The 12497-nt window shown below is 60.2% G+C and overlaps 1 protein-coding gene across 1 annotated transcript in view; it reads left to right on the top strand.

Annotated features, from left to right (window-relative positions):
* The window catches only part of LOC119090991 (uncharacterized), a 33881-nt gene extending 22718 nt beyond the window's left edge, over window positions 1-11163 (top strand). The window contains exons 3-7 of the mRNA XM_037213715.1: window positions 4502-5550; window positions 6265-6415; window positions 8348-8527; window positions 10289-10318; window positions 10374-11163. Of these exons, the coding sequence (XP_037069610.1) occupies window positions 4526-5550; window positions 6265-6415; window positions 8348-8527; window positions 10289-10318; window positions 10374-10598 (1611 nt within the window). The 5' untranslated portion in view covers window positions 4502-4525 and the 3' untranslated portion in view covers window positions 10599-11163. The remainder of the gene's footprint in view (window positions 1-4501; window positions 5551-6264; window positions 6416-8347; window positions 8528-10288; window positions 10319-10373) is intronic.
* Window positions 11164-12497: the final 1334 nt, after the last annotated feature.

The raw sequence follows: 12497 nt of genomic DNA on the forward strand, positions 1-12497 counted from the left end.
TACAAAACTGATCTCTGCCATTTGGCCCATATTCGTGGTTGGCTTTGGTCGCTGCATTAAATAACCACGTGTTTTACACATCCATCACGAAGTATAATCTGAGATGCGAGATCAGATCAGCCCCTCAACACGCACACCGTCCTGTGTTGATGAGCCTTTATCTAGATATGAGACAGGCATCCAATGCTTGGTCACGACGCTAACCTTCGCGTGAAAGGCTGTGCCTTTATTTGGGTGCATCCGTGACCTCTATGGTCGTATACCTGCCATTAAGTCTTGTGTGACAACGTGGGCCATGCATATCGCTCCTTTTGATCAAGCTATGTGCAATCATTCACCAACTAGCTCAAGTAGGGCACTTATCCAAGGGTGGGTAAAAACACGTTCCTTCTCTTTTCTCGAACAGCTTTTAATCGGCTCAGGAGAGTCCACCACACGCTTTTGGCAGACACCTTGTAGTTATCCGATGCAAACTGGAACAGCTATTTTGATGGTGGACTATGCCGCGGATACATGCCACCATATGAGAAGGCTTGTACGGTTGCTTGTGACGTCAGAGGCAGCGGTGTCCAGTTTTCCCTCTTGCTATGGAATGGTTTGGTGTAATACATCAGCTGGATGGAGTTCGCATGGTCAGAATGCAGTCTTACAATGAGAGATCGCTTTCGGTCGGCATTAAAGCAATTTCAAGTCAGCTTACATATACCGAGTCCCGGGGACTTGCCGACCAGTTGCCATGCATCAGTTAACAAACCACGCACATTTTTTCAAGAGTCCTATGACTCAGAGGAGTAAATCATTCACATAGTGTAGTGTCCGAGACTGTACGGAGTCAGAGGCTGTGCCGTATTCCGCAGCACGCGGTCAGAGCCGGCGGGCGCGCTCAGCGGCGCTGCGTGCTGCAGAGGATCATGGCCACGCTACGCCAATGGGTGGCCGTAAGAGCACCGGTGACCAGCGCACCGGTGCGCTGGGCGGGCAGGGTGCGCTGGGCTGGGAAGGGGTGCGCTGGGCTGGGAAGGGGTGCGCTGGGCGGGCCGGGGTGCGCTGGGCGGGTAGGGTGTGCTGGGCGGGCAGGGTGCGCTGGGTTGAGAAGGGGTGCGCTGGGCTGGGAAGGGGTGCGCTGGGCGGGCCGGTGTACGCTGGGCTGGGACGGGGTGCGCTGGGCGGGCAGGGTGCGCTGGGCTGGGACGGGGTGCGCTGGGCGGGCAGGGTGCGCTGGGCGGGCCAGGGTGCGCTGGACGGGCCGGGGTGCGCTGGGCGGGCCAGGGTGCGCTGGACGGGCCGGGGTGCGCTGGGCGGGCCGGGGTGCGCTGCGCTCGGACGGGGTGCGCTGGGCGGGCCGGAGTGGGCTGGGCTGGGCAGGGAGAATCGAGTGTGGACCGGGGGCCGAGGTGGTGCGGCATAGCCTTTTAAGTAATTGCCTTGCCAATCAATTTTTCTTTGCTGGCCGTTGTGCTAAAATTTCACGCGCCAAGTCAAGCTGTTGCGTTTGGCTGCGACATACGCGAAGGTGGAGCTGGATAAGAAAACCCTTCACGTAAATATCTTTACCCGACTCCAGCTTGGGGTAACCTTCACCGTAAATGATCTTGACCGTTGAACGGCATTCTTGCCGTATTTTTCCTGCCAGAGTAATAAAGTCCTGCCGCCTGCTGCCAGTGACCCAGCCATTCGATTTAGATGGCTAGTGTTGCAGGGCCACGGAGCCACCAAGGAGAGCTATCAACGGTTAAACGACGTTATAGAGCAAACATCGGTTAAGTTGTCAGTACTCTACGCTTCAAGATGTGCTTGCAATCACGAGTGCAGTATCAGTGTGAGGAAGTACTACCAGATGACCGATGTTTGTTCATAAAATGCTTCAGCCAATCCCTGTTCGTATATCGAGTATCGTCGCGGTGGCTGGGCGTTTGAGGGCGCGTAAGCTTCGAGGACATTTTGCGCTCGGTATGCAATGAGGATCGATATCTCAGCGAAATAACTCTGTCATAATTCCGAAAAACCAGGGGCTGAGGCCCTGTCTCGTTTAAACCAAACTCTATCCCAGGAAGGCGCCGTTCTTTTGATTAAAGTGACGAGGGCTACCAACTGTCGTTTTAACTTCCACGGCCCAGAGCCAGATCCTGAGATATCATAGCGTGGTACGAGAAACCTCCGTTACGAGCCTTTACGAACCCTCCCCAGGATGGTCGTGGTCGGCAAAATACCCCAGTAGTGCCGGCAGTGCCAGGAGGAGGCGACGCAGAACGGGAGGCGGCAACGGGACAAAAAGAAAGCACAATGAGGCGGAGATAAGATATAAACAAACAAACGGCAGAACAGGAGACCACTAACGTCACATTCACAAACAACAACAGCGGCGTTAGGGTCCGTCTGCCGGCCTGACACCGCCGGTGTCCGCCGCCGTCTTGATACCGCCGACGTCCGCCGACGTCCTCATGCCACCGGTGTCCGGACACAGCCTGTGTCCGCCGCCGTCCTTACACCACCTTTGTCCACCGGCCGTGCAGACTCCGCGGTGTCCGCCGCCGTCCCGCTTTACTATTGTCGGCCGTCGCTGGTGAGGCGGGACCCCCCCCCCCCCCCCACACACACACACACGCACACCCCACCGCGGTGAGGAGTCAGGCGGGCCTCGGCCGTGTCCGGCGGCAGGCAGCACGCGCCGGCGTCGGCGCACCGGCCGGCGCCGAAGAGGTGTACCCGGCCTGGCTGCACCGCCGCCGCCCGGCTCGCGCGATTGCAGGCTCCCGCTGCCGCCGGCCGGCTTGGCTACGCCGCTGCCGCCCGGTCCGCCCGCTCGCAGGCTCCCGTTGCCGCCGGCCAGCCTGGCTACGACGCTGCCGCCCGGCTCGCCCGCTCGCAGGCTCCCGCTGCCGCCGGCCGGCCTGGCTACGCCGCTGCCGCCCGGCTCGCGCGCTCGCAGGCTCCCTGCTGCCGCCGGCCGGCCTGGCTACGCTGCTGCCGCCCGGCTCGCGCGCTCGCAGGCTCCCCAGCGCGGCGGGCCCGGATTATTATTGATGGCGATCGGCCGGCACCGGCCTGATGGAGCGTGGCGTCCGAGACGCGACCGGAACGCCATCGCCCGGGCCGACCGTTGCCACGGTTACCGGCGACGCAACGGAATCTGCCGCCAATTAAGATGGAAGGAGAGCGCCCTGTGCTGGACCGTTGCGACGCTACCGGACGTCTTTCCGGCACTTGATGGCGAGAGCTGGCTGTGGCGCCGATAGTGAACGTCGGGTCTGTGACGCTGCAGGGAGAGCCTCTGGGTCCGTGACGCGGCAGGCAGAGCCTCTGGACCCGTGACGCGGCAGGGAGAGCCTCTGGGTCCGCGACGCGGCAGGGAGAGCCTCTGGGTCCGTGACGCGGCAGGGAGAGCCTCTGAGTGGTGCTGAGAGTGAGCGCCGCGCTTTGTTGAAACTTGGACGAGTGATTGTCGCAAAATTTATGGAATTCGGACTGGTGCTGAGGCTGTAATGTGAGTGTTTTCCTCTCAGCGTATGCCCGGCCCGCCGTTCGTGCGCCCGCTACACTGCCAACTACACTACTACACGCGCACCCACTACACTGCCAACCTACACTACTACACTGCGCACCCACTACACTGCCAACCTACACTACTTCACTGCGCACCCACTACACTGCCAACCTACACTACTTCACTGCGCACCCATACACTGCCAACCTACACTACTACACTGCGCACCCACTACACTGCCAACCTACACTACTTCACTGCGCACCCACTACACTGCCAACGGGGCCCATGGGGCATCGCGCACCCCTTTTGAATGGCTAGCGCAACACAACACTGGGTGGTTGACGCGGCATTTGACGGTGTCACCCGCCACAGACGCGTCCGGGTCAGACGTGGGCGTGCTGCCACAAATGCCACAGCAGTGGTCGAGTTTTCCAACGTGCGCCCCTCCACCCCAAGGGGGTGGCGGCCTTTGGCTGACCGGCCGGCGATTCGCTGTCAAGCCGCAGAACATGGCCCTGCGGATCTTCTGTTGTTTGCATGCTATCTTCCGTGTACTAGAACTTTTTTGCAAAATATTGCAATGTTGGGATATGCATTTTGCTCTGAGTTTGGTTGTTTGGATGTTTAGATCGGGGCTCTTTCAGCCATAACAGATCATTTCAGGGCTATGGGATAGAATGAGAACGGCTAACAGTAACAGCAGGGTAGGACTATATGCACCTGTGGGGCCAACTGCCAAACTTCAACTCACGCCGGGACGTGCGCTGGGGTGTGCGTTGGGTGCCCGGTCGGGGTCCCCCTTCCCAGGGGCCTCTCGGCCCACTCGTGTTTGACGCATGCAGTCTGCCCCAGACAAGCGGGGCGTCATGAGAATGAAGGATGAGGCAAGCGAGAGGATAAAAGGGTTCAATTGACTCGGAGTTTCTCTGACACTCTTTTTTTTGTTATAGCTATATGTGATATGCCAGTCTTATGCCGGACTCTTGTGTGACGTCTGTGCCCGTCTTTCGGTAGGTGGCGCTAGTGACCAGCCGTGAGATGGCGGCACCAGAGACATTACGGGTGGCCGCCAACGTGTTGCGCCTCAAAGGCCGCACGCTGCTGGTGCCAGCGCTGGCCACCACAGTGCTGCTCGTGATGCTGGTGGTGGGCCGGTGGACGGTACCTGCACCAGCGGCACGGACCGGAGCTGGGCTGGTGTGGCGGCGCGCGGCGCTGGGCAGCGAGCACAGCGATGACGCGGGGCCGGCAGACCGGCGTCAGGCCGCCCCCGCCGCCCTGCACAACGCCGCCAGGCGGAGCTACGTCTCCGGCCAGCGGTTTGTGGACTTTGACCCGTCGGAGGGAGTGGACACGAGAGAGAGGATCGTGTCCGGCCCCACAGTGGCGCTCGTGTCCGCACCCTCCACGGTACTCGAGCCCGCACCCTCTGCGGTGCCCTCGTCCGCACCCTCTGCGGTACTCGTGCCCGTACCCTCCACGGTACTCGCGTCCGCACCCTCTGCGGTGCCTGCGTCCGCGGCAGACGTGCGTTCGCCGGCGACAGTACGCGACAGGACGTTCGCACGCGAGACGGTGACTCGGGCGCCCGGTAACCGGCTGGTCGACCGGGACCTGTTCGCGCCGAACGCGGCGGCGCGTCCGCTGCTGGGCCTGAAACTGAGCGGGTCCACCATCGGGCCAGGCCGAAGCGGGCCGCCGGCCGCCTCTTCGCCGGGTGCGGCGGCGTCCCCAGCGCCCGGGCCGGCAGCGGAGCCTGGCTCGGCGACGGCCCAGTACCAGCTGCCGGGCTGCGCGTGCCGGCGCTCCTACGACCCAGCGGCGGTGCGCCGGCTCAACGGCACGCGCTCCAGCTGCGGCGGCTTCGCCGACCTGCGTGGCCCGGGACAGAACGTCATCTCGTTCAGCTTTTACGGCAACGCGTCAAGCGTGTTCTTCGGCGGGATTGAGGCGAATCTGCGCGAGGTGCCGAGCGTCTACCCCGGCTGGGTGGTGCGCGTGTACCACGACATCGACCTCAGCCAGCCGGGCCAGAGCCAGCTCGTCTGCCGCGTGGCATGTCGGTGAGTTGGCAAGTGGTGCATGCACACTGTGGCTCCTTGCGCTGCGCTCGGCTCGTAACGCGTTTCCATTTTTGCGTATAGCGTCATACATGTCATGGCAGTATGAATTTAATTACTTCTTTTGTGCTGGATACGTACGACGCTCAATCATCTAGAGCTGTCAAAGGATCAGATTGAGAAACGAGAAACCCATTTTTAAATTTGGTGGATGACTTAAATTTCTTATGACATTATCACCACAAATGGTGTGGAAAATGCTGCCTTTATTGATCGGCAGTTTTTATGCAACAACAGATAATGGAACGGCTTTTGCGGAGGCAGGGCATAATTTTTTCGGAGATTGTGTCTGTTCTCGTTGGGGCATGCAAACATTTTGAGAGCAATCTGACGGCGGCGGTAGACATTCAGCATTGTCTGGGCCGTTACGCAGTGTACCCCGCAGATGCGCGGCACCTCCGTGACGTAACCGTGACGTCACCGTGACGTCCTCGGACAACTGCGGCCGATAATAACGCAAGGATGGTTACGTCCGTCAACGACATGGTTTTACACTACAAAACGTAATCCCAACCGCATGCGCAAGTTGAAATACATCCGTGCAAACCCATAACAATGGGTAAGCAATCGCCAACATGATCTAGACGATATGACGTGTAGCGCGTCCTTTTCCTGAGCCAGTAGGCGCTGTCTGAGTGTAGCTCTTTGCCGCTGCAGCTACGACAACGTGGACTTCTGCGACGTGCGCAGCCTGCCCGGCCTCGGGGATCTCAGTAAAAAGTTCGGCATGATCTGGCGGTTCATGCCGCTGGCCGACGACACCGTGGAGCGCTTCATCGTCCGCGACCTCGACTCGCTCATCGGATCGGTGGGTGGCAGACTCGCAAGAGTCTTGGTGGGCGGCGGACTCGCGAGAGTCCCGGTGGGTCTCGCAAGAGTCGCGGTGGGTTGCGGATTCGCGGGAGTCTCGGTGGGTGGCGGACTCGCGAGAGTCTTGGTGGGTGGCGGACTCGCGGGAGCCTCGATGGGTAGCAGACTCTCCAGCTCCTGCGCGCGCTAATGGCGCCTCCGGCACCACGTAGCGGCTACGGCCCTGAGACTAGAGTTCATATATTGTTCGTTGTGTGGCGACTAGGTGACTCGGCCGTGAGAGGGTGGAAGGTAACGGACTTAACGGCCAATTCTATTGCTAAATACTGTAGCGAGCACTACTTCACGAGGAAACGAGACTCAGTGAAGCCTGTGACCAGGGAACTCAGCAGAGCAGCTGGTGCTGCGATGATGGCGACATCTTTACCGGTGCTGATGTTTGCGACCTGCATCCGCGAAAAAACCGGTGCTTCATGCGGGCTGGGTTTCCCTGACCAACAGTGTTCTGTGTCTGCGGGTACTGAGTTTTCTGTGGCCGCTGCCTCTGAAATCCATATCTTGCCAAGAAGCGCTGCTAATGATGTCACGTGCACTGGAATATTATTAGTTTTGCATCGTTTTCGTCTGGTCCTTTTTGTTTGCGTGTCGCTTGTCGTTATTCATACATTTCCCTGTCCTGTCCTGCTATGTCTTGCCCTAAAACGATCTGACTTGATCAGCCCATCCCTCTCTACCACATGCCTTGAGCTGCCCTGCCCTCTCTGTCAACACCCTTTGCATCGACCTGACCTGACGCAGACATGACCTGCTCTGAACCACCCCGATCTGATTTGCGTAATCTGGACTGGTGTGATTCCCACTCTCCATACTTCCTCACTCTGACCCTTCCATGTCATGACCTTTTCTACCCAGCCCTGCGCTGCCCGACCCTGACCTGCGCTAACGTGACCTGACTTGACTTGCCCTACCCTGCCTGCCTTGCTCTGGCGTACGCTGTCTTTTCCTGCGCCGATCAACACTTGTTTAACCTGAGCTGGCACGCTCCACCCTGTTTCGAAGCTGACCTGGCCCGCCCCGTCCTGGTTCTACGCTTACCTGGCCTGCCCTGCCCTGATCCGACGCTGAACTGGCCTGCCCTGATGCGACGCTGACCTGGCCTGCCCTGATCCGGGGCTACCCTGGCCTGCCCCGCCCTGATCCGACGCTGACCTGGCCTGCCCTGGTGTGACGCTGACCTGGCCTGTCCTGATCCGACGCTAACCTGGCCTGCCCTGCCCTGATCCAACGCTGACCTGACCTGCTCCGCCCTGATCCGACGCTGACCTGGCCTGCCCCGCCCTGATCCGACGCTGACCTGGCCTTCCCCGCCCTGATCCGACGCTGACCTGGCCTGCCCGGATGAGACGCTGACCTGGCCTGTCCTGATCCGACGCTAACCTGGCCTGCCCCGCCCTGATCCGACGCGAACCCGGCCTGCCCCGCCCTGATCCGGTGCTAACCCGGCCTGTCCCGCCCTGATCCGACGCTGACCTGGCTTGTCCCGCCCTGATCCGACGCTGACCTGACCTGCCCCGCCCTGATCCGATGCTGACCTGGCCTGCCCTGATGCGACGCTGACCTGGCCTGTCCTGATCCGACGCTAACCTGGCCTGCCCCGCCCTGATCCGACGCTAACCTGGCCTGCCCCGCCCTGATCCGGCGCTAACCCGACCTGTCCCGCCCTGGTCCGACGCTGACCTGGCCTGCCCCGCCCTGATCCGACGCTGACCTGGCCTGCCCCGTCCTGATCCGACGCTGACCTGGCCTGCCCTGATGCGACGCTGACCTGGCCTGTCCTGATCAGACGCTAACCTGGCCTGCCCCGCCCTGATCCGACGCTGACCTGACCTGCTCCCGCACTGATCCGACGCTGACCTGACCTGCCCGGCAGCGTGAGCGGGCGGCGGTGGACGAGTGGATCGCCTCCAACAAGACGTTCCACGCCATGCGGGACGCGCCTGCGCACGGCACCGAGATCCTAGGCGGCATGTGGGGCGGCTGGAACAGGCACAACGACATCTACCGGCGCGTCCGCCAGCGCATCATCAACTCCACCCAGTGGAAGTTCAAGGTCGGTGTCTGGTGACCTTGGCGACCAGATACACCAAACCCTGCTGTATGATGACCTTGGCCTGGCGACCTTGGCTCTGCGTCGTGGTGACGTGGTGATATGACAGTGGGTGAGGAAAGGATCAAATCCAGCTGTTAAGAGCACTGTTGATAAGCCATCAACGTGTCTTGAGATTTTGTACATTTCGAGTCGTTCGTGCTGGCTCAGAAATTTGTTTATTTGTTTTTGTTTACTGGTCGGTGTCATTGATGTTCACTGGCCACCTGTTACGACATGCAAAAATACTGCGGCGCATGCAGGGGACTGTCCCGGGATAGCATGCAGGGAACTGTTCCGGGATAGCGTGCCGACATGAACCGCCAGTCGGAGCGCTGCTGCTCAGCATGACGTCACAACGAGGACAAACACCTGCGCCTGCCGACCAGCAGGTGGCCGCGCTGCTCGCCGTGGCTGCAGCGCTGGATGAGCAGTCATGACTGGATGGTCCCGCACCCCTCCTCCTAGTAGACCGTTCGGGACGCGCCGGCACACTGCAAGGAAGACGCGAGATGAACTGATCATAAGTGACGACGGGTGCAGGCTCAGGCATACTCTGGTCCAACTGGGCTGTGGCTGATTGTAGATTCCGTGCTCATGTCACTGTTTGGGTATGCCTGCCTAAGTAGGATATATTTCTTGAAGCTTGCAGTGCAGCATTCATACCAACCACGCCGAATGACGCGTTTTTCAAAAGTATTCATGCGCTAGTGTAGGGTATTGGACGCAGCAAACTTGTTACGCAACTATGCTCTTTTTTGAACAATACTTCGAATTGCGTTTCCGCTACCAAACAGAGATTTCATTACGAATCTTTCCACCGAAGAGACGCAGAAAGCGTAAACTGATCGCTTGACCAGTGCTTTGTTCTATGAGTTTCGCCGTGAAGCTAGGTCAATAGCACCACCAGGCCGAAGGGCATCGCTGCACGTTGCCATGCACTTGAAATCGTCGCTATCCTTGCTAGATTCTGCATTAAAATCAACACACCACGTAATCACAACGAGGCTGACGGTGGTCCTCTGACCTCCGACCTGAGGCCCGGCTCGGTCTAGGGGGCCCGGACCAGCGCGTGCTGACGGTGGTCCTCTGACCTCCGACCTGAGGCCCGGCTCGGTCTAGGGGGCCCGGACCAGCGCGTGCTGACGGTGGTCCTCTGACCTCTGGCCTGTGACCCGGCTCGGTCTAGGGGGCCCGGACCAGCGCGTGCTGACGGTGGTCCTCTGACCTCTGGCCTGTGGCCCGGCTCGGTCTAGGGGGCCCGGACCAGCGCGTGCTGACGGTGGTCCTCTGACCTCCGACCTGTGACCCGGATCGGTCTAGGGGGCCCGGACCAGCGCGTGCTGACGGTGGTCCTCTGACCTCTGGCCTGAGGCCCGGCTCGGTCTAGGAGGCCCGGACCAGCGCGTGCTGACGGTGGTCCTCTGACCTCCGACCTGTGACCCGGCTCGGTCTAGGAGGCCCGGACCAGCGCGTGCTGACGGTGGTCCTCTGACCTCCGACCTGTGACCCGGCTCGGTCTAGGAGGCCCGGACCAGCGCGTGCTGACGGTGGTCCTTTGACCTCTGACCTGTGGCCCGGATCGGTCTAGGGGGCCCGGACCAGCGCGTGCTGACGGCGGTCCTCTGACCTCCGACCTGTGACCCGGCTCGTCCGCAGGGTCTGGACCAGCGCGTGCTGACGGTGGTCCTCTGACCTCTGACATGTGACCCGGCTCGTCCGCAGGGTCTGGACCAGCGCGTGCTGACGGTGGTCCTCTGGCCTCTGACCTCTGACCCGGCTCGTCCGCAGGGTCTGGACCAGCGCGTGCTGGACGGTGGTCCTCTGGCCTCATATCGTCAAGCATCGCGACCTCATCGCGCACGACAGCTACCTCTGCTGGTACTACCCCATGTCCAAGCCGTTCCCCACGCAGCGCAAGAGCCCGCACGACTTCGTCGGTTCTCCCAGCCTGATAGACAAGGGGTTTCGCCTGAAGACGCACTGCTCCTATTTCTGCCGACCACGGGACCACAAGGACTGGGTCTGGTGCTGACGACGGGCTCGAGCCGTGCTGTTCTGGTGCTAATCTGGTGCTGATTTGTGCCGATCTAGTGCTGATCTGACGCTGATCTGGTGCTTATTTGGTGCCGGTTGGTGCTGATCTGATCAGTGCTGGTCTCATGCTCATCTGATGCTTATGTGGTGCTTCGCTGAGCTGGCTTCGCTCCAGTGCTAATCTGATGCCGATATGGCGCAATAGGGTGCTTCTTGATTTACCATGAGACCGGACCATGCAGCATGTAGCATCGCGGGGATATCTCCGAGTTAGGTGGACATCACCAAATGAAATGAAGCCCTGCAACAATGACGACGTCTTCTAAAATAATGTGGAGAGCTTCAGAGGTTTGGCCTCCTTGGTGGCCATTTGACCCTTGCCCCATGGCTTGCCCAGTACGCAACACCCATGGTTAGCACGGTGTTTTTAAAGTCTTTCTTCCAACTCGATTTGGGAAGAGTCCAACCCTAGTTCCAAATCAGCCCCAGATCAGCAAAATATTTGCGCCAAAGCAGCGAAAAACCTGCCCCAGATCAGCAACAGATCAGCGCCAGATCAGCAACAGATCGGCGCCAGGAACCAATCAATCAGCTTCTGCTGATCGGGCGGGTGACCAGATCGGCAGCGATGTGTCGCGGGCCAGCGAGAGTCCAGCGCCGCCGGCGGGGGCAGTGCTAGCGAGAGTCCAGCGCCGCCGGCGGGGCAGCGCGGCAGCGGACTAAGCTGGGAACGGTTGACGAGCCTGCGGAGACCACTGTGATAGCGATGCGAACACCGCTCACCGTAACACCGATGCGAACACCGCTCTGCTGCTCTGCTTGCTGCTGAACACCGCTCTGCTGCTGCCACACCCGAAGTCCAGCGGCCGCTGCTGGGCGCGTCACAGGACAAGTCGCGGGGCCGTGTGTGTCGCATGTCAGAGAACGTCACGTGACACCGTGTGCACACAGTGTGACGGTGCTGGCAGCTTACGTCACTGACGTCACCATGCCCTTTGACCGTGTGTTTTTCATTCTTAGCACATCATGTGGCGTGGATTGTGTGGCGGTGATCACGCTTAAACCACAGAGCAGGATGCTGTTGTGGCTGGGATGGCTGTGGTCCAAGTATTCGTAACATTTTGGAGAACACACTGCTATTATTGTGCGATGTTACCGCGAGTGCTACCGCAGGCTGAGCAGGGGGCCCCGCTGCTCAAGCCGGCTTTGGGAATAGCTGGCTGAAAATAGCCGCGCGCCGCTGTGTTGTCAGGTGGGATAGACAGAACACGCTGGCGGCCTCCTGACCGGTCCCGTCGTGGATGGCTGCTGGCGGCTGTTTTGCAGTTTGTTCTGGCGAGTTCACCGATGAGTGCTGGAATTCGTTTACAAGCTACACTGGGCAGTGTCTTGCACCTGCACAGGGTGTGATTTGTTGTGGGCGATGATACGGTAATATGCAAGCCTAGGGGGGGGGGGGTCAATACACGACGAATCCGCCCATGGATGTCTGGAGGTCAGCACGGGAGGTCAGCACGGGGGTCAGCACGCGGTCCGCGCGTCCCTGGACGCCTGGGAGTCAGTACACGCTCTGTCGGGCTCTGAGTGTCGTCCGCCCCGGATAATGTCGGAAGTCCGCCTGGCGCCAGGATAGGGTGGACCGGTCTTGTGAGCTGAACCCAGGTACTCGGAGCACCGCTCTCCTGTAGCTGGGGATGGGCGCCATATGATCAGGGTAGTCGGCGTGACCTAAAGCCCGAAACGCCTTCATTCTGTGGTGGCAAGTGAGATCATCCTATGGTGGGGTTGACCACTTAGAAATGCGCAGTCACCCGAGGGTGGATGGCTGTCACCCAACGGTGGGTGGCTGTCACCAGAGGGTGCGCAGCTGTCAACAGAGCGTAGGCCTCTATCACCC

The sequence above is a fragment of the Pollicipes pollicipes genome, unplaced genomic scaffold, assembly GCF_011947565.3.
Source record: "Pollicipes pollicipes isolate AB1234 unplaced genomic scaffold, Ppol_2.1 Scaffold_3216;HRSCAF=3773_pilon_pilon_pilon, whole genome shotgun sequence".
Taxonomy (NCBI): domain Eukaryota; kingdom Metazoa; phylum Arthropoda; class Thecostraca; order Pollicipedomorpha; family Pollicipedidae; genus Pollicipes; species Pollicipes pollicipes.